Raw genomic sequence first — 22,364 nt, 5'->3', positions numbered from 1 at the left:
CATGCAGTACTTCTCGTGTTAAGAGCTCTGCAAATTTAGGTGGTGTGTTGATCTCTGGGAAGGTACTAGCTCTTGTTTATTGGCTACTAAAGCATGAGGTAGTTTTAAATGCTGATGTAAAAACTGACTCTGAATATACCCTCCATCCATCCTCCCCCCAAGTATACCATGTGGTTCAGTGAATATGCTAAGTGTAGTATTTCGAATAGCTTCCCTGCTTCTTCTTGTTCAGTGCTAAGATTTGGGGAAGGAGGTTTGGAAGCATACTTTTTCATCACGTATTCGTTGTGTCATTTCATCCATGGCTTCCCAGGGACACTACAAATGCTAGCTGAGGACCAGTTTTAAATTTGTTTCTAAACATGGCCTGTTTAACGTTTTGATATGCGATCTGTGTGCCAAAGCCTTCAGGACTTCTTTTTGTTTTGTTTTTCATCCAGAGGGCTGCTTAATTCTAAAATAAGGTTGTTGATTTTCGAGAAATGACACAGCTGTACATGACTGCATTTCTGCTGCTTGGTAGTGTTATAAATCCCTGCCTCTGCTCATGGGGAGGAGTTTGGATGTTAAATAAACTACTTGCTGAAGCCCTCTGCAGTTCTGCCGTGACCAGAGCACTTGTGTGAGATGTTTGTGCATTCCTAATGATAATTTGTTTCCCAAACACTGTTTAAAGTTAATCAGTGACATGCCATTAGCTTGGTGACCTGCAGGAGTACTGTAAATAAAAACAGATTTATTTTCCCGTCTTTTCCAGGCCAGAGCACTGTGTTATGGTTTAAAGAAAAAAAAAAAAGGGGGGGGGGGGAGGAGAGGGAGGAACCAACAAAAAAGCCATCCATGCAGTAAAACGTCAGCTACTGTCAGTAAACAGTTTACATGGGTCTCTTCTGTAACTGCTCACTGGCTCCCCAAAACCTGCCTGCGGAGCATGGGCTGTGCAGTCACTATGGCAATGCTGGAGAGGGGACTGGATGGCAGCGGGAACTTCAGCCTCTTCTCCCCTGTTTATCCTCTAATCGGGGTGATTTTTTTTTTTTGTATAGAGAAGAGAGGCCCCATGGAGGGGTGTGCGGTATAAAGGAGACAAGCAAGCATGTGCATGAAGTGAATTAAAGATGATTTATATATCTCATCTAACTGGACAATAAGAAGGAAAATAAATGATGAAGAGAATGCTTACTAGTTACTGTACTGCTTTGATCAAACTTGTCTTTATGTCTGCTAGGAAAAGAGAGTTTTTTTCTACTAAAGGTGTTTACTTTTACATGGATTACCATTTTGGAGTTCTTACGGCTTAATGCTGGTCTCAGCCAATTTAGTAGAAGTACTTCCACCACTTGTGCCAGTGGATGCTGTCCTGATGAATGTTGCCCCGCTGATCACCTGTTTGCCAGTGAGTGGGGCATGAGCATGGGATGGCCCGTACTGTGTGCTCAGGTACAAACCTGAAGTCCAAGGATGCAGAGAAACACGTGCTACCAAAAGCATGTGTTACTGAGACCCAGCCTTCCTGAAACAGAAAAGAGGGAAAACTTGGGTGGCCAGCACCTCTCTGTTCATAGGTGCCTTTCCTGAGTCTTCTGAAGGAACCAAGATGTGAGAACCATTAATGGACCCAAGAGAGATGCTTAGACTTGCGTTGAGTATTTACGTTTGCCATTCTTGTGGCTAGATGATGAATCAGAGCCTTTAATAAAAAACCCGAGATGATAAATCAGAGATCAGTTAACCCCCACCCCCTTTTTTTTTTTTTTTTTTTTGTCATTCTCATTACCTTTTAATTGTAAAGAACAGGGTTAGTCATAACTCTGTGGTTTTGGACCTTCTTAAATACCACTTCAGACTTGGTGGTGTGGTACAGTGCAAGATACGATCGCCTTTCCTCAAAAACAGAAGAGTTAAATGTAGCTGTGGATTGGGGAAACTTTTTTGGTTTTCTTTATGTTTCTCCTCGTTGTAAGCCTGTGATTCTTGGATGCTTTGTTGGTGGAGATGGGCTTCTTCCTGACTTCTCTGTGCTGCTGCAGTCATTGATTTGTGTGTTTTATAATGCATCTGCAGGCTGAAGGAGTATTCCTGTTTTTCTCGAGTGCCATCTTCACATTAAAACTGGTGTGCCCTACGGCCATGCGTTTAGTTGGATCAGCGAGCGAGCTCGTGTGACTCACCCTGGCTGCGTGACCACAGGAGCAAGGAGGGAGGCTGCGGGCATCGTGGCTTACGGCATACAGGGAGATCAACTTAAGCTGATCACATTGTGCTCAAGGGCAGTCATGCATGTGGTTTTGTTGTCTTTTTGAAACAGCTTTTGCAATTACTTCACATCTGAATGCTAGGGAAGGTCTGTTAGGGTGGATCCAGGCACGAGAAGGTCCTTCACAGAACCCACTGGTTAAGGTTGGGGCAGTTGTTCCATGGCAAAATTGAAAATGCCTTTGAATAGGTATGCTAAATTTTTGTACATCTCTCTTCAACTTCTTGAGCAGGGGAAGCGGAGAAGGAGGCACTGAGCTCTTCACCCTGGTAACTGGTGATAGGACACAAGGAAATGGCACAAAGCAGCACCGGGGAGGTTTGGATGGGACATTAGGAAATGTGTCTTTACTGTGATGGTTGTCAGACACTGGAACAGGCTTCCTAACGAGGTGGTTGATGTCCTGTGCCTGTCAGTGTTCAAGTGGCATTTGAAAAATGTCCTTATTAAAATGCGTTCATTTTTGGTTAGCCCTGAAGTGGTTGGGCGGTTGGACTCAATGATCTTTGAAGATCAATAATGCAATTCCAAGTAAATTATTCTGTTCTGTATAAACTGGAAAGTCATCACTGTCTACCCTTGTTCTGAAGTGAGCAAGAAGAGCTGCTTCTCTGGGGGAAACCCTCTTCAGTAACACGCAGCCTGGAGTAGATAACTAGAGACGTGAATCTGGCAGCACTGCTGCTTTTTTCATTTTATTTTGAAAGCTTGCTGTAGGTTTTCCCTCGTGTGCGAATTTACTATCTGTTTGCAGCTTTTTAAGGCATGAGACGTGACTCAGAGGTGCAGAGAAGCAGGTGTTCCCTTGAGCACTGCTGTACGGAATTTGTCCTGAGCGCTGGATGCTCTTCAGGGACAGCACATTTGGGCCAATACATGGACTTGACATTTTAATAACACAATAACCTGTTAACCTTCCGTGTTTGCTGCAGTGTTTGTATGTTGGGTGCCTTTTTTCCCCAGCATAGACAACGTCCAGATGTGAGATTTGCTTTACTCCCAGTGCAAGGTGGACACAAGCAGCGTTGTGCTGATGCCATTAATCATAGAATGGCTCGGGTTGGAAGGGACCTTAAAAAGATCATCTAGTTCCAACCCCCAACTAAAAATGTTATTTTTTTCACTCTTGTGTGTGCAGTATCAGCTGCTGTATCTGTCAGCTGTGCGTGACTCAGGACAGAGCGAGTTACTCCTGCCTTGCATGGAGGTTGTGCTCCTGGTGCAAGGAGTCTGGAAGCCCCCATGAACAGCTTCCCCCAGCTACGCCCATGCTCTGCGGAGCCAACGTTGTAAATACAAATTCACATTATGCTTTGAAGTCTGTGTATTTTTGACTCTTAGGCCAATGACTTATTTTCTAAAAGTAATGAAATGAGTGGTGCAGTGGAAGACTTCATGTATATATCCAAAACACAAACGAAAGCCAATTTTTCACAGTCAGTTTTGTCATTTACTTATGTTTATTTCCGAAGTACAGATCTGAGATTTTTTTCTCTGTCTAGGAGACATAGAGCAGAGTTAAATAAAAGTGCAGCCATATGTAGTCTCAAAATAAAATTTGAGGCAAATCAGCATAAATCAAGCAATGTTTTACATAGAAGGTGTTCTTCATTTTTTTTCTTTGTGTAGTTAAGTAATAAACTATATGGTGATAAAGGAATATGGCTGTAAAACTGAGAGATACATTTGCCATATTTTACTTGGATATTACAAGGACTTACAAATGTTTAGGTTATTTTATACACCATATGTGCTTTATTGCTTAAACTGCAGAGAATTTGTACTTCCCTGTGAAACCATTACGCTTTATGGCAAAATGCTTTAAGAATCGTCTGCATATTTATACAATAAACAGTAACAACTCATATGGTGTCATTATGGGACAGCTTTACTGCGGCATGCATAGTATGGGGAGTTTTGCATTAGGTTTCTAGAGAGCATGTGGAGAGTGGCTGATGTGCTTCCTGGAAATATCGTTTACGTGCGCTAACGTATGGGGGCCATAGCCCCTCTGGCAGGGCAGAAATAAAACTGCCAGGTGTTGTCCACAAACGGAGCAGCTTGTGCCAAGAGTTCAGCTGGTTTTGAAGGGTTTGTTTAAGTGTTTTGTTACACTGTGTGTGTCTAGGTATATGTGCATTGCTAAATCTGCTTTTTTTTTTTTTTTTTTTTTTTGAACTAATGTGTGATGTTGACACCTGCCTAGTAAGATCCTGCCATGGAAGTAGCATGCCTGAGAGATGTGCTCAGGCATTACAAAGAGAACTTATTTAAAGACTGTATAGTCTAATGCTTTTGAAGCTGCAGTAGTCTCTGGAGCTAAAGAGGTGATAATGAATGTATCTATGTAATTATGCTTCTCTGTGTATTTTGGAATATGAGTACACTCTATTAAACATTACTTCACTTACTATATGCTTTGCAAAAGCAAGTTGTTTCCCTGTTATTCCCTGTTAACTGACCCCATTCCTCTTCAATATTTTTAAAAGAAAAATAAGGAAAAACAAACAAACATCAAACCAGGAGACAATCCTTGTGCAAACATGTGAAAGCTGTGAGTTGCCATTGTGGGAGCTATGCTGTGATGGAGACTGTCCTGCAACCATCCCTTTGTGTTTAAATCCACAGGGATGTGCTTGAAGGATTTACCTGGTGTCAGAAGCTGGGAAGACCTTGGGGCTGAGATGCTCAGGGGGTTCCCTAGCAGCTACGTGACCCCCAATGTTTTTCATCCTGCAGACAACCCAGGCGGTCTGGGTACTGTGATGTGCAGGGCTGCAGACAGCACCAGCTCACATGCTGGTTCTTCCCTGCTGTAGGAGGTGATGAGAAGCTGCTCCATAGGGGTGGTGGAGACGCAACGGGAGGATATCACCATCCTCATCTAGCTGAGGAGCAAGGTGTATCTGGATTAAAAATACCGCAGTCGATACCTTCAATTGCATCTTGGAGCAAGTTAGTTGTTATTACCCTTTTGCTGCAGGAACAGAGAGCAGCATCCCCCCACAAGGCACAGAAGCTGTATTTTAGCAGCAGATTTGATCTGGGATTTTAGAAGCAGCAAAGGACCTGGTAATTGCTGCAGCCTATAAAATCTCTCAATAATAGGGTAGGAATCCTCTTGCTTACATCCTCGAGGTATCAAAATGAAGAAGTTACAGCTGCAACTTCTGTTCATTAAATACTGAGGGACTGAGTTAATTTGCTAAATGCAAAGATTGTTTTCAGGCAGAACACAATGGGTTGAGATGAGTCGCAGCTCTTGGGTTCGCTGCAGTCAAATTTAAGATCAGCTGGTATTTCAGCCAGCTTTTTGTTTATGATTTTAATATGCTAAAAATGGTATTTCCTGTCACATATCTGAAGGAGATACCACACGTGCTTGTAATTTAGATGTTAGGGGCTGCATAGTGTACGTGGTCCCAAAGATCAATGGCATCTTGTATCGTTTTCCTGTTACCTAAAATATCTGGGTTATGCTTACATGGGTCCCTAGGGAGCTTTTTGGAGCCAAACCACATCTATTTTACAGCCTGATTTTAATGCCTTTTAAAGGAAGAATGTGCTAATTCTTAAGAAGGAATTTGAAGCACTTTTTAGAACAAAAGAGGACTTGAGAGACAGGATTAATTTATTGTGTCATACAGATGTAAAAGCATCTGAGAACAAACTACATGAAGTAGGTAAGACTATAAACGTGTGTTTTTCTTTTAAGTACTAGATGAATGGTGCTGTCTGTAACAGAGGAGAGGGTGCATTTCATCATATTAGCATGACATTACAAAAATAGCTTTTAAAGATCTGTATGATTTTTTTCTCCACTCCCAGAAATTGCTTTCAGTAATCAGTGAGCACTAGCAGTGGAATTGCTACCTATTTCAACACTTGCTTCTTGCCTGTGTTTTTTCTTTGTTTGTTTTTAATATCAGTATCTTTTTTTTTTTTATTTTTTTAATACATTTCTGAGCAAGTAATAAAAGGTGAAAGCTGCACTTTTTGACAGGTACGTGAATGATATTGTAACTGCAGGTGGGAGCTCCATCTGCCAAAGTGTTTCCCTTCATAGACATTTATCGACTGAGGTTAAGTATATGGCAGTTACATTTCAAACATCTTTATGAGTGTTTTGTTACAGAAAAAAACATGCTGAATAATCTGCAGTATCACATTTTAAAAAGGCTGAATAGCAACAGAGGCTGGAAAAAAATAGTTCAACATCTGGAAATAATAAAGGGCACTGAAAAACTTAATTTGTAATGTGAAAGGGAAATGCACTAGAAAATGCATATTTTTTTCCTGTAAACATGGTTTGCAAATGTTTCTGTTTTATATTTTCTTCTTCTTTTGCACGATCTCAAGTTTTTGTTATTTGCCTCTTCAGTTTACCAGCAGCGGGACAGGAAGGCTGTGCTTTGTCAGGCTCCTGAGTGCACCGTCACTTCCTTTCAGCTACATCCACGGAGCCCAGGCAGCAAGAAGGTCTCTCACTCTCCTTGCTCAGAGTGGTTTTTCGCCCTCAATGTTTTTTTCTCTGGCTGGCAGTCACTTATCTTTCATAAATGCCAGATGGGGATGGAGTGAGCCTGAAAACATTGAAACTTCCTGCTTGCAAAAGCCGACAATAAATGCTGCAGAGGGGACGGAGGAGAAGGCTGTGAAATAGGAGGAAAAAATGATGACCAAATATGAGACCAAGGAGCTTTGATTTTTTCTCCCCACTGCTGCACTTCATTTTAATGAAGTGACCGAGTGGGCGGAGGGGTACAGTAGTAGTTGTGTGTCTGAGCTGTGATTGTCCTTTGTAACTTGTTTGCTCATTTTCTCCTTCTCTCTTTAAGTGGAGAGGAGAATGCTTATAAAATAACTAGCATAGTGCAAATATTTTTCCTGAACAAAGAGGTTGAGAGTTCAGAAAAATAATGAAGGACCAAAGGGTCCATGCCAAGCCCTTGTTTGTTCAGCAGCGGGGTGAGTGTCTTGTGTCAGTTCGTGATGCTTTCTTAAAGGCTATAAGCCCGCCAAGAAATAAGGGAGAAGTTTTGAAAAATAATGACTCGTAGGATAAGATTCCACTTGGCTGAAGTTTGTCATCTCTAGAAACAGACTGTTCCCTAAACGCTGCAGATGAGGAATGGCTTTTGTGGTTACACGATTATATGCCTACATCCTTGCTGTGCAATTAAGAAATGGCCTGACTATGGCTGCTTGAGCATGAAGGAGAATGGCTCTAGGTTATTGTTATCTAGCTGTAATTAACAGAGTAATATGCATGCAGGTGGTTTTGTGCACATGAACTCTGCCTTCCTTGTGCTTTCCGGCAAATGCGAACACACTCTGGCACAATAAGAATACTGTTTTTCAGATAAACGATGTTTATGTAGGCCCTGTGGTGCTTCATTGTACTGGATTCCTCTGCAGTCAACAGCAATTTATTTCTCACTTCTGCGTTAGTCGGGAGCAGTGGGGAGGAAAAACTTTGTGGATGACACATCTTGCATAAGGATACAATGAGCATTTACATCTCAGTGCATGGTTTAGAACAACAAAAGCAAGACAATTATTTACTGGTTACAGTCTTGCTCAGAGGACATCTAGCTGTGCAATTCACCAAAGCCGCTCTGTTTGATAAGTGTATTAATTCGTTTGAAGCCTGGTGCTTTTTCCAGGCCACCAGCCAATTCAGTGCTTGGCAGATGCATATGTTGTTACTTACTTGGCTTTGACTAGTGCTTCAACAGCTTGTATCTCCTCCGGATTATAGTCTACCCTTCAACAGGGATGTATTGCTCATCCTTATAGCTAGCTCTTGCTTGTTTATAAGCCATTCCACCCCTCCTCTAACTTTACTGTGACATGTCTGATCTCTGAGAGCGTAAGTCAGAGGTCTTTGAAGAGAACAGAGACATGTAACACACAAAATACATTTAACTGAGTAACAGTTTTAAACTAAAAGAGGGTAACTTTAGGTTAGATAAAAGAAATTCCTTACTGTGAGGGTGATAAAGCACCAGGCCAGGTTGCCTGGAGAAACTATGGATGCCTCATCCCTGGAAGTGTTGAAGACCACTTTGGCCAACCTGGTTTAGTGGGTGGCATCCCTGCCCATGTCAGGGGGTTGGAACTAGATGATCTTTAAGGTCCCTTCCAACCTAAAACACTCTGTGATTCTGTATGATCTGTAAACTACATGCAAGTTTTAAGCTTTGTGTGGTTTGAGTATTGTAAGGGTTGGCTTTCTGGGTTTTGTCTTATAATGGAATTGATTTCTGATTGTGTCTGTTCTTTCTTTATAGATGCTTTGAGGGTGATACAGCTGCAAGTGCTCTCTCCTACAAGATGTGTTCCACAAATCCAACCAATTGGGTTACCTTTGATGATGAGCCACTCTTCCAGTCACCTCAGAAATTGGTTGATACTCACGGCAGTTGTAAAGCAAATGGCCTTAAACTCAATCTTTCTAACGTGTATGAATCTTCAAGTCGATCATCTTCTACAGGCAGCACTCCACTCTCGTCTCCTGTAGTTGACTTCTACCTAAGCCCTGGGCCCCCCAGTAACTCTCCACTGACCACGCCAACCAGAGATTACCCAGGCAGTCCGTGCATCCAGAACCCAGGGATTCATGTCCTGTATCCTATTCCTGAATGGCCATCAAATGTTAACCTTCCATCACCTGGGGTTTGCTCTTCCGTCGCCTTGCAGAAATCCAGCATCTTTCCTTTGACTAATGACGATCCAGTTAAGGCTTCACTCCCCAAATCAACAGATGAGGGAAACCCTGATCTGCAAGGAGACTATGACAAGTCAGGAGAATCATTGACACTGGGGCGCTTCCCCCACTTCCAGAGTGACTGTGGCTTTGCCAGTCCCTTTTGGAAGGAAGGATGCTCACTCAGCACATCACCAGCTAATGTTAACACGTGCAGGAAGGACAAAGCGATTAACAAAGTCATTTGTCATTCTAAAGAAAAAGAGTTTTACCATGACCAGAAGAGCCTTAACCAGGGCTCCTTCAGCTACATCTGTGAGAGGCTCGAACACCTGCAGGCTGATGGCTCGGACACTGTGGGAAGCCTTCCCATCTCCAGTGCTCACGCGTGGCACAAGCAATCCCCAGCTGTTCCTCACGGCCTGTTCAGGAGCCGGAAAGTTGATGGGTGGCCGTTCATGCTGCGCATTCCTGAAAAGAAGAACATGATGTCGTCTCGGCAATGGGGCCCTATTTACCTGAGGGTTCTAGCTGGAGGCGTGTTGCAGATGTACTATGAAAAGGGCCTCGAGAAACCTTTCAGAGAATTCCAGCTGCAGCCACACTGTAAGCTATCTGAACCCAAACTAGAGAGCTATAATGTTTCAGGAAAAATCCACACCGTGAAGATCGAGTGTGTCTCTTACACGGAGAAAAGGAAGTACCATCCCAAAGTAGAAGTGATCCATGAGCCGGAGGTTGAGCAGATGTTAAAGTTAGGAACCACGGATTATAATGACTTCACTGATTTCATTGTAACAGTTGAGGAAGAGCTTATGAAGCTTCCTACCATTTCCAGGCAAAGGAGAAATTATGAAGAACAAGAAATGACTCTGGAAATAGTGGATAACTTCTGGGGGAAGGTCACTAAAGCAGAAGGAAAACTTGTAGAAAGTGCTGTCATCACACACGTTTATTGTTTGTGTTTTGTGAATGGAAGTACTGACTGCTTTCTAACTCTGAATGACCTGGAACTCCAGAAGAGGGATGAGCATTACTTTGAGAAGGATGTGGAGAAGAAATGGATCAATATTCTTGATTCCTATTTCCATAGCTGTGTCAAAACGCAGGAATTTGAGCAATTGCGAATTATTAAGTTTACACCCCCTGATGCCTATAGGCTGGAGCTAATGCGTTTCAGGACACAGTACCATGGAGAAGACCTTCCGTTTTCTGTGAAGGCTGCAGTAGTGGTTCAGGGGGCATATGTAGAACTTCAGGCTTTTATAAATATGTCTTCAGCTACAACACGTTTACCCTCTGTGAAATACTGTGAAAATGTTATGATACGCTTTCCAGTTCCTGTTCAGTGGATCAAAGCACTTTGGACCATGAACCTCCAAAGGCAGAAGTCCCTAAAAGCAAAAATGAATAGAAGAGCATGCCTTGGTTCTTTACATGAGATTGAATCTGATCCTGTAATACAAGTCTCGGTTGGAACAGCCAAATATGAAAGTGCCTACAGGGCTGTTGTGTGGAAGATAGACAGGCTTCCAGATAAAAACTCAAGTAAATAATTTGCGCTATAAATCGATGGGTTTGGGTGCATGTCTTCTCAGGATTTTGCCCTGTTTTTATGCTTCTGAGCCTCCATCAGCTTCAGTACTTCTGATTTCTGTCTGTATTGGTGGAAGCTGGACTAACCTTTCTGAAAAAAATAGCCTTTTTTTTTTTTTTTTTTTTTCCAAGGGCACTTTCCCAATTCAATGAAGGCAGGTGTATTACTGTCACAAATCTTAAGGGTGCAGTAGTGTGGAAGTGGATCTCATCATTTGGAGTAAACCTCAAGCCTATAGTAAAAAAACAGATGAGAGGGTTTATGCTTCACATAAAGGTTTCACATGAGGTTTGTGCTGGACAGTGTGGGGATGGGAAGCAAATGCAGGTAGACGAAATGATTTGTTCACCCAGTGTCATACAGTTAATAGAAAAGGTGGTACTGAAACCGTTGTGTCCTGGATTTCTATCATCTTTTGAAAAATGGTGGGTATGATCTATAACTAGAAGGTGCTGTGGTCAAACTTGTAGCAACTTGACTGTGCTGCTGCAAAGGCTGTTATCTACTGCCTCTTTATGGGTTTGTGTATTGAGACGGTATGGTCATGGCAATAACTGCACTGCCAAAAATGCCTCCCACTTTATTGCTGTTTTTCTCTGGTGCTAATAACTCTCTAGATACTTGCTGCAGTAAAGCCAGTTAAGTTTGTAGTCATGCACGTGGGAATTGTTAATTTTTGTCTAAGCAAAATAGTTGGTTTATATTAATTGAGGGAAAGACAATTTTGGGGGGCAGGGAAATACAAATACATGGTTGTAAAATTCCTGTTTTCAGTCATGATTACTAAGCCACATCATCCTTTTCTGAAGGCATGCAAGTTCTTGACAGAAGTCTCATTCTGACTTAAGTTCTGTAGGGTGAAGGCACCTGATGCTTTTCTTGGATAGGCATTTTAAGTATATGAGACTTCGGGGATCTGTGTAAGACAAGGGCATCTATTGAAGTATTTGCCTAAAACATCTGCAAAATCTGTACTTTTAAAAAGGCAGTAGGTGTGTAGGATTTACAAATAGCTTGGGCTAGGCTTGTAACATCCTGACTATCTGGACTAACTACCACTTTAAAATGTCCAGAAGAGATTCAGTCTTTGAATTCCTGGTTTCAGGTATGCTAGTACTAATCTGACATGTCCACTCACTACTTGTGACAGCTAAATGTGTGAGCAGGTGAGACTGCATTCAAAGCAATTAAACACACCCACAAAAAGCAAACAAAACCTCCTGTGGATTACTTTAATGCCATATGTTTTTTCCTGGGTCCCCACAAATTGTTGGTTATTTAGAGAAGAGCCCTCCACTTTGCATGCTGCTTGTTACTTTGGTATCTCACGTTCTGCTCAGTGGTGGGGACAGAAGAGACACAGCATCAGTGGCTGGACTAATGCAAGGCTGGAAGCTGAGCCAGAAGCGATGGCGGGCGTGTGCTTTCTCATGGGACTGTCGATGTGGGTTGCTTTTAATATTTTTTTTTGCTCTTTAAGTACTGAATGGCTGCAATGAGGTCTCCCTGGAGCCTTCTCTTCTCCATGCCAAACATCCCCCAGCTCTCTGAGCTTCTCTTCATAGGAGAGGTGCTCCAGCCCTCTAAACATCTTTATGGCCCTCCTCTGGACCCAGGGTGCAGTTGGCCTTCCAGGCTGCAAGTGCTCACTGCTGGCTCATGTTGAGCTTTTTATTCTCCAGAACCCTCAAGTGCTTCTCTGCAGGGCTGCTCTCAATGAGTTCTTCTCCCAGCCTGTACTCATGTCTGGGATTGCCCTCAGCCAGCTGCAGCACCTTGCACTTGGACTTGATGAACCTCATTATGGGCCCAGTTCTCAAGCTTGTCCAGGTCCCTTTGGATGGTGTCCCTTCCTTCTGGTGTATGCAGATAACACCACTCAGCTTGGTATCATCTGCAAACTTGCTGAGGGTACCCTCGATCCCACTGTCAATGTCACCTTCTCATTTAACAGTGGGGTCACATCTCCTTGGACTTTTTTTTTTTTTCTGACCAATGTACCTATAGAATCCCTTATAGTTATTTTTGCATAGTAAGCCCAGCCAGCTTGCTACCCAGAACACTCTTGCCCCACCTGGCGAGGTGCATCCGAGAGCATAAAACCCCAAACCCTGAGCATGGCACCAGACTTATGTTCTCTGAAAGTAAGAGCAACTACTTTTTTTTTTTTTTTTTTTGGTGGCATTCTACATTAGCTTAAACTTCTGATGGTTGATTAATTCCTCTGGCTGATATCTGAAAAATCACCTATATCCTTGAAATGCTCATGTGTTGGAGGAAACATTTCAGCAGAATTACTGCCTGGTCAATTTTTAAAGCCTTTAGCCGAATATTCTGCATGCATTTAAGCTTTCAAAAATAAAACTGTCCTGAGTTGTGGCAAAAATCTTAAGACAGTCAAACCAATAGAAATATGTAAGCATTCATAATACTTCTATTGGAAGGAGGAAAAAATATGCTGAGGTTTTTGCTTTCAAAAAGCCTCTATTCAAGGCTTAGAAAAAAATAAGGGGAGGGAGTGGGGAAGAAAAGGTTATCTATTGTTTATAGACATTGAAATATGTTAGTATCCGCTGGGTTCTATTAAATTACTTCCTTGGAAGAGTGCTGGCCATGCCAAGTCTATGTCAGCTGTGAGATACGCCAGATTTTTAAAAGCTGTCTGTGCTCATTCAGATACATAAATGGAGAGTTTGGAGCCTGAGTGTTAGTATTAATTAAAAAAAAAAAGTTTAAAAGGCTTGGAGTTTGAAGAATTGCTCAAATGAAGTTTCTGCAAATTGTGCGAGCATACACTTTGTGAAATAAGGACTTAAAATGTTCTACACTTCCATATATAATGATTTCAGCACAGTATTGTCTCCAGTCTTTGCACTGGAGAAGCTCTGCATGTGTGCTGCCTGGGGAGCCGGGGAGATGTTAGTCTTGTAATCACGATGTTCTAATCTCTTGCCGTGTAAATTTGCGCCCTGTGGTGTTTCCTGCAATGCCATCTCAGGTAAGATTGCTTGAATGCTACTCATATGGGTGATTGAGTGCTAAATGGTGTGAGTAAAGGCAGCAAAGTTAGGTTATTAATTTTTTTGTGAAGTGCTATCTGAATGCGAGGTGATGGTTTGAATCTCATTTCATAGCATGGTGGGGTTTTTTGTTTGTTCTTGAAAGGAAGGGAGCAAGAATTTAGAACATTTTTGGGTTTGCCAGATCGTCACATTTAAAATAGGAAAAGACTTTGGTGTCTCAATTCCAAGAAGTTGTAACAAGTTGCCTAGACACCTCAGACTCAGGTTTTCTGTCTCCTAAGCTAGCCATTAAAAACTCAATTATCTCCCCAAATTGTCCAGTTACCTTTCAGGAGTGATTCAGTCCATCAGGCCAGATGGTCAGTGTCTCCACGATGCCTGAAAGGGTAGATTTGGACAGCTAGCTAGCCTTGTGTCTGAATAATATGCTAACAATAAAGCTGATGTCTTAGCTTTCACTGGGTAACCATAAAGACGTACACCCTGCCTGCTGTACCTGCTGTAGCCAACTCGTCTTTCTGCATTTTCTTTGGTCCTGGCCAGCAACTCACTTATTCAGCATTGCTGGTTTTGTTGTTGATGTTGGTTGGTTGTTTTGGAAAAAAGGTCTTACGCATGCAACTTCTCTTTCTTCTAACTCCACTGTAGCACAAGGCTAGCAAACAATAGTTTTGTGGAGCAGAGGTGACAAACACTAGCTGGTTTTAGGAGAAAACTAAGGCAATGCTTGCTGTCTCTTGAAGTGTTGGGTAATCATGTCTGACAGCTGGTGGGAAGGGGTCGCTACATGCTCCCACTGTGGCCCTGTGGTGGGCAGAGGAACTGTTTTGCAAGCTAAGTGGTGAGTGCCTCTGGCAGTGATCTTGTGCAGGAGGTGGGTGGGCTGGGAGGAGCTCTGTGTTTTGGGGGTAGCTAAAAGGGTCCAGGGGAGGCTGCTCCAGAGGACCCGGGGCAGTAGCCTTATCCAGATCCCAGAACTATCACCTCTGCTCTTACAGGCTACCCCTAGGGGAAAGAAAGGGTCCAGAACTTACCAGATCCCAACACTGAGACATTGAATGCTCTGCCTTTCACAGTGTATGTTAGCTGGAATATAAGGCCAGAGGGCTTTTGAAGTGTTAGGTGATACCTGAACCATAACTATGCCATGTCTAACAGACCCGCTAGCAGCAGGCCATGAGTAAAGGCCCATTTATGCCTTCATCTGGGATCATGTGGGCATCTTGCCATGAGACATTTACCATCAGAGAGCTGTCCAGGAGAATGCCAAGCAATTTTGTGGTTTCCCATTCTTGGAAGACAAAATACTTTTCCAAACAATTCCCATCACTGCTCATTTCTTCATAAGCCTCCCTCCCGCAGCAGGAAGATGCTGAATTTGATCTCCAAAAGTCCCTAGATGTACACTCTTTTGTGTCCACCACAAATGGACTCCAAACAAGACGCTGCTGGATGAATCCTTTCTCCTCAGAACCTTGTCAGCCATAGCCCTAGAGGCTGAGAGAAACCCTCTTCTTCCCATGTGCCATCGTGGTGTTACAACTGCTGCTATTTTGCCTAGGGTTGAGTTGCTGCCCATGCAGTGTGACGCACACTTTCGTAAAGAAAGCTGGGGGATTTCATAGCCTGTGGCTGATGCTCTCCCATGGTGCAAGATAACATCTGCTGTGTATATAGGATTATTTTCTGAAATCTGGTTCAGATCTCTCAACATTAAAAATAGATACAGAGAGAAGAAACGTTTAGGATAAGGACTGAATGCTGTATATGCTGGAAGCAAGCCTGCAGTGGATGCCTGTAAACCAGCCACTTAGAGAGTCCAGACAGTGCAGGAATGCACTTGTCCAGTGGCAGACACAGTCTTGTCTGGAGTGGTGGCTGTAACAATGCGGCTGTGTTTGTGTGGCTTTGGGTGAACTGACAGAGAGAAAAACAGTAGAAGTCAGCAAATATCTCTTAAATTGTTGATTATTGTTGTTATATGTGGAGGAGAAAAAGAGTTAGAGATTCTGTCCCCCCCACACCATCTGAAGTTCAGTGGCTGACAATCCAGAGGAGATTTCTTGTTCCTTTTTCCCCGTTCCTCACGTTTTCTTCCAGGCAGTCAAATTTTAACTTATTGAACAAAGGAAGGAAGAGAGATGAGATTTCTAATTTAAAAAAAAAAAAAAAAAAAAAGGTTGTTTTTTTATTGACTACTAAAGTATTATTAATATAATGAGTATGTTTAAGACAAATATTAATTTTGTGCTCTTTAACCCTGGATTGTTGGGGACCTGTTGACTTCCCTCCAGATTTGGGATGAAATCTGGAGGGCAGTATTGAATTAAACTTTGTTCTGGTGAACTCAGGGACTGATATATTTGACAGAACTCTGTCCATCGAAAGCAAGCAAATGTACACGACTTCCTAAAATTGCAAATGGCCTGGCTTGGGCAGGCTTTGAGGCAGGTTGTGGGGGAAACTAAGACAAGATGATGCTGCATATGTAGCTTCCACCTGCCGTGCAAGGGGATGTGCCCAGCCCAAGACTCCTAGGAGCACTGGAGATGATGTTGCTGCTGTAGGGAACTGCTGCAGGTTCAGCTACTTCTTATGGAAGGACTTTTTTATTACTGTTATTTTTTGTCTTGCCAAATGCCTGTGAGCATTTGAATATGGAATGTTATATGGATGATTCCTATGGGATAGATAAAGCTTGGTGTGTGTTAGCTCCGTCTTCAGTATTTTCTTCATTTTGATACAAAACTGATTCCTGCCACCAGAGAAGCAAGAATGGGACACTTTTGCCTGAGCTTTGAGATGCCATTCAATATAATGGATAAAAAATACATACTGCCAGGCTTGCCTTCAGCAAAATATGGCCAATCCCTTTTCTGTTTTTCTCTGCTTACAGCCAAATGGTAGTTAGTTGTTTATGCTGATGCTTAAAATCCTGGAGAGGGGGGGAAACAGGAAATTGCTACTTTTTGCCTAGAAGAATTTGGAGATGCAGATATGATAGAAAGGGTACTTTCCGTTCTATTATACTGCTTTCATGCAAAGTGATCCTGCTGGCCTTGGTTCCCTCGGAAGGCGGGCGTTTCACCCTGGTGTTCATGGTGGGCCAGGTGAAGGAGAAATGATTTTCCATGCCATTTCCACATTGTAACAGGGCAGTTACTTCAGCAGTATTTTCTTTTAGAAGAAGCAGGGTGTGTTCTTTTCCCAAAGCAGAAGCAAAGCTAGGAAGGGAATCCAGCTAGCCTGTATCGTGGCTGCTGGGACATACCTTGTTTGAGCTGCGGTCTGAGCTGTACCTTTATCTTCCTGCTGTAGGCAGACTCTCATGTAACAGCATTTATTACAGTGCTAGCTCTTGAAAGGAACACCCCAGGAAAATTCCAACAGCAGAGAGCCCTGGAAAAGGCTGGTGGTTGTACATAGGGAGGCATCTTTCTCTTGGCTGAGCTGGGGTCTTCCAGTTTTTATTTTTCTGTAACAGTAAAGTAAGAAATGTATTCTGAAGTGAAAAATGAGATTCTTTCCTAATAGTCTGGATTTAGCAGCCATTTCCCTACATTTGTACTACTCTTTTCTTAATCAGAAGCTGAGAGGATCTAGTAAATCACTTGTAAATTAATTTGTAGAACTACAGTCATTGTGAAAAGTGTGCTGAAGTAGCAAAAGATGATAGAATGATGTTGTACTATGTAACAGCTATGCATTAATAAGAGAGAGAGCTATGGTCTTCTGCCAGCAGACTAACCATGCGTTATGAACAAGGAAAAAATAATTAACTGATTTTGTGTGTGTGTGTTGTGTTTTATCTTTTCCAAGGTTCAGATCATCCACACAGTCTGTCTTACAAACTCGAGCTTGGATCAGACCAGGAAATACCTTCTGACTGGTACCCGTTTGCTACTGTACAGTTTGTCATTCACGATACCTGTGCATCAGGAACAGAAGTCAAGTCACTGGGCTTAGAGAGTGATGTGCAGCCACAGAAACATGTGATTCAGAAAGCTTTTTACAATTGCCAGGTATCCGGGGCTGTTTTTCCAATTTTTTCCTTCTCTTCCCCTACCCCAGTCCCTCCATACAGTATTTACAAAACAAATCTGCTTTGTATTCTAACTGTATCTTGCATGTGCTTGTGATAATGACTTCAAGCAAAAAGAATCATTAAAAAATAATTCCTTGTCTCATCAAAGATGATGCTGAAAGACAAATGCAGCCTTATTTTTCCTCGGTGAGCTATATTTGGGAGTAGTGCTTTTGAAATCTGTTCAGTCTGGAAATGTTTTGCTTCTGTGTCAAAGCTCTTACTTGTGCCATTGCTGCAAATCACACTTCTAGTGCCCCCCGTTGTTCGCTAATTCTACCTGTTTTTTGTTTTCTAACTACAGGTTGAAATTGAAAAGAAGTGGATTAGGCTTGATGGAGAAGATCCAGATAAGGCTGGCAACTGCTTAATGCAGTGAAAGAAGACAGCGGGCATCATCACTGTGATATTAGTAGGAATCAATTCACATTGGAAATTCTATGAGAAAAAGCGCATTGATCGTGTTTATCCTAAACTAGGTCATCAAATACATTTTTAAGTGCTTTTGGGTTTGTTGCTGCAAATCAGCACTCACTTGATTGGCTTGTGTTCAAGTCAGGTTCCCGTCATGGGAAAAACAGGATGAGCAAGGTCTGCTTGTAAAGGTTTGCAGGATGTGAGCACTTATTTGACTGATTGTAATACATGTATTTTTTTTCCTGTTGCATATCTCTGACAAGGGAATGATCTCATAGTCCATATTGAAACCTAACGACTCTGCTCAAAGAGTTCATGTCACTTGAACATACAATGCTCAGCAATAAAAATTGCCAGAGCACTTATGTGCACACCAGCATATGTGTAGGTTCCAGCAGGACCAATTACATTTTTTTTTTTAGTGGCATTTGAAAACCTGTCCCCTGTGTTTTTGTTCTCCTCAATTTATGTGAGCAAAACAAGTTGTAATATTATTCTCTATGAGAGCCTCAACTAATGAGTTATAAACTGAGTGACTTCATTGGTAAAATGGGAAAAGTTCCTCAGCAATAATATTCCTCACTTTTCTGTGGCAGTGAGTGTTTCCTCCCCAGCACTTTTATAGGTTCATTTGAAGTAATCTCTTGGGCAAAAAAAAACATATGGCAGATGTGATTAAAATGTTTGTGCCAGCATCAGGCTTTTTTTTTTTTTTTTTTTTCCCCCATTGTTGCAGCAAGTGAGGGGACATATTCTCAGCAAGCGTAAATCGGTCCACTCCAATTTCATTTGGTGAAGCTTTGAAAATTTACACCAGCCCACAGGCTGAAAAAATGGTGAGTTGCTACTGATTGTGTCTTTAGGATTTAGGGTCCAGATATTGGTTTGGAAACTGCAGAAGCTGCTGCATTGCTGCTTTGAAGAACTTCCAAGACAGAGGGCATTTTTTCATGCATGGAAAGGGAGGTATTTTTGTTATGCTGCTGGCTCTAATGGCATTTTTTGGGGGAAGCAATGCAGGAATAGACTATGGCAAGGGAAGTGAAAATGTGACACTTGAGCAGGTAGCTACTAACCCTATATTAATGTGTTAACTTCCTATTATTGTAATTTAGGAAGTCTTTTTAGCATTTCCATGTAGCCATTATCCCCTTAGTCATTTTATGCAGGCTGTAATTCCAGCTCCGTTAAAAAATCTGATAAATTAAAAAAATACTTGTGATAATTTTTTTCCTGCAGTTTTCCTAAAATTATCCTTACTTCAAACTGAAATTATTGGAGAATAAAAATACAGTAATACAGTATGTCTCACTTTATATTTTGCCACAGCTTGTAACTGTTTATGTGAGCACTGTGTAAAAATACAGATAAATGTTATTCCCCCAAAGTAGAAAAATGTGGGATATGTACTGAGAAAATTACCAGTCTGAGGAAACAGAAGGCCATAATATGAACATAGTTCACCACAATAAACTTTTCCACCCATTTGGAAGCTGAGAATGAAATGCGTAATAGATTCTATAGTAAGTCCTGGGGGCAGCTTTTTATGGGTATTACACTGCCAAAGCCCCAAATAGACTGTTATGGTATTTTGTCTTCTCTATATATCCTTTTTATTAGCAGATTATATTATCATAAATCTAAGCAAGCATTTGAATACTGTAGGTATCCAAATATGTCTCAGATGTTGCATCCTCCATCCCTGTTCTGACTTTAGTAGCCATTAGCACCTTCAAGTCATGTTTGGTTTGTTTTTATTCACATTCAGTTTCAGGTTGTTTACTTCTCAGCTGAACTGAGTGGCACAGTGCATAGTAGGGCAAAATGTTCATCCTTGGCATCGCGGCAGAGCTCTGCAATGCACTTAAATCCGCGGTTATACTAGAGCTGTAAAGCAACGTTTTAATTCATCTTTCTTGGTAGTGAGTCTGTATTGTATCTGGTGTGGCGCAAATGATCATTCAGCCTTGCTGAACTCGTTAACATAAAAAGATCAAGCTACAACTTTGTCTGTGTAGCACAATCTTGGATCTCCATCTGAGGCTTGCCAGACTCCGTTATGTTAATAAGAAGTGGATCAGGATCACAGGGAATCCATTCCACAGAAATACTCCTGTATTGGAAGAAAGCTGCTCTGTTTAATGCATAACTTTCAATTTAAACCTGACAATTAGCGAAGCCTAGGGCTGAATAATTACCCTGTTCAGTTTCAAACTGCTGTTTGTATACCTTGCTGTCAGAATATTTAAAAATACAAGGCACTTTAATGAAAGAAAGTTTGGATTGTCTGACTTCCCCTCATCAATTCTAACTTCCTATCCTACTGCAACCTGCTAAAGCAGAAACACCCTGGCTTCCCCATTATAATATTTCTTCTGCATTCTCTGATGCCATTGAGTATAGCCAATTGAATGAATATTCTTTGTGTTTGACTTATTTGCTAACATTTTCTGTGAACACTATAGCAGGTGATAGTGAGTAAACATGCTGGTTTTTATTCTTTAGAAATCTGGGCAGTAAGTCATCTCACTGTATTCTGGGAGATGAGGAACAGTTGCTAAAATGTGTGCTTGGTGTCCAGCTGGCAGAAGGACTGGGGCTTTAAATAGCCCATGAGGTACGTTGGCATCATGCGAGGAACCAGGTTTCACACGTCTGTTCTCTGCATGTCCACAGCCAGCACCTGCACTCACTGAAAGTCTTCCAAATGCTTAGGTCACTTAAGATGCTGACACTTCGCTAACATTTACTGCAGGGCAGTATTTAGATATTATCTGTATTTTCCTTCACAAAGGAAGCACAGTTGGTGTGTGTGAAATTTTAAGTGTAAATCAATGAGAACGGCTATTTTCAAAGTGTTTATTTACAAAGCATTGTATTTGCTCAAACTGACAAACTTTCTTTGCATTAATCTTTCTTAGACTAGTTGTGTTAGTGTAGGTAAATTGTATTTGATGTAATTTTGGATTCAAACACCCATTGAAGTCAATGGAAGTCTTTTAACTGACAAAATGGGATCTGCATCAAAGCCTCTAAGAATAAAGAAGAGGGGGGAAAAAAGAAGAAAGGAATAGTTATAACGGGCAGGAAAAAAAAAAACACACTGTAGAAGATTCTTGATGCTAGTAAATAAGCAATCTTCAATGTTTGCTTATTGCAACCATAAGAGAGCACAAAAGTGAGGACAGGAGATGTTACTGGGTGTCAAAGCTGAAGCCTTGCAGTGACTGGGAACGATGCTCTGGCTGCCTTTGTGCAGCAGCTCTCGAGAAATGAGGGTGATGGTGCACTCCATTGAACGTGATGCCAAGCCATGGTCATCCTTATGCTCCTTGCTTTTTTCCAGACTCCATAGTAGTTGTCCAGAAGTACTCTGCATTGGAAAATGTGTGTTCACATGTTGCATTTAGCTGCATTTATTTTACTTGACAGACTTCTTAGCTGCCGTACTGGTGTCCACATCATTTTTACATTTATTTGTCTTTTTGTTGACTAAACACAGTAATTAACTGCTGCAGTTAGTAATTCTTAGCTGTAATTTTGATAACTCTGAAGCAGTGCTGTTATTCTTAATGGAAAATATTTTATTTTTGTCTGTATAAATATAAACAGATCATGCTGATGATCTTGTAATAACACTTTGTAGATTACATATTGATTAGAAAAATAAAATTGTATTTCAAACTAGCAGTTTCTTGTCCTCTCATTAAAAAAATATCAAGTTCATCTTACATTTACTGTAATTAACTGGTTGATCTTGTACCACCAATATTGCGGTTTATTACAAAAAATAATTCTACTGTGTGTATGAATGGGGGACATCTCCTCTAGCCTTAAATAGTGCTGGTCACAGAAAGCTGAACATGCAAGATTAAAAGCAGGAACTTCGGTATCATCCTGATGATATACAGAGGTATGCTACTGTTGTAACCTTGTTGGACTGCTCTCTAATGTGGGACCTTCTTTTCTCTATTCATCTGTAATGTTTAGTCAATTTTACCTCCTAATTGCAAATATTGACACCAAAGTTTAGAAGAGATCAGAAATGGAGGGAGCAATCCACTGCCTCAAGCAAAAAAAAACAAAAGTTTATTTTAGCCCCCTTTGTGGAAAGTCATAGCATGCAAATGAAAAGTGTTTCCATGTATCCATGAGAACTAGTTACTGATTATTTTTTGCTGCTGATTATGTAGTTAATACTGTTAAAGGGGACGTGCAACGCTTGCATCACTCCAAGTAGATCTACTCAGAAGCAGAGTTTGGAGGAGGAGGAAAAA

At 41.5% G+C, this 22,364-nt stretch overlaps 1 protein-coding gene across 1 annotated transcript; it reads left to right on the top strand.

Moving 5' to 3' along the window:
• Positions 1-8,593: 8,593 nt before the first annotated feature.
• STON1 (stonin 1) lies at positions 8,594-18,049 on the top strand (the record flags this gene model as incomplete). The annotated part of the gene is made up of 3 exons (XM_084283754.1): positions 8,594-10,514; positions 17,406-17,608; positions 17,975-18,049. 3 exons carry the CDS (start codon positions 8,594-8,596, stop codon positions 18,047-18,049), a joined length of 2,199 nt encoding a protein of 732 aa, XP_084139880.1.
• Between the last annotated feature and the right edge of the window lie 4,315 nt (positions 18,050-22,364).

This window comes from Netta rufina (genome assembly GCF_964035555.1).
Source record: "Netta rufina genome assembly, chromosome: 3".
Classification (NCBI taxonomy): Eukaryota; Metazoa; Chordata; class Aves; order Anseriformes; family Anatidae; genus Netta; species Netta rufina.
Note: the sequence above shows the minus strand (reverse complement) of the source record. Positions and strands in the feature narration are given on the sequence as shown.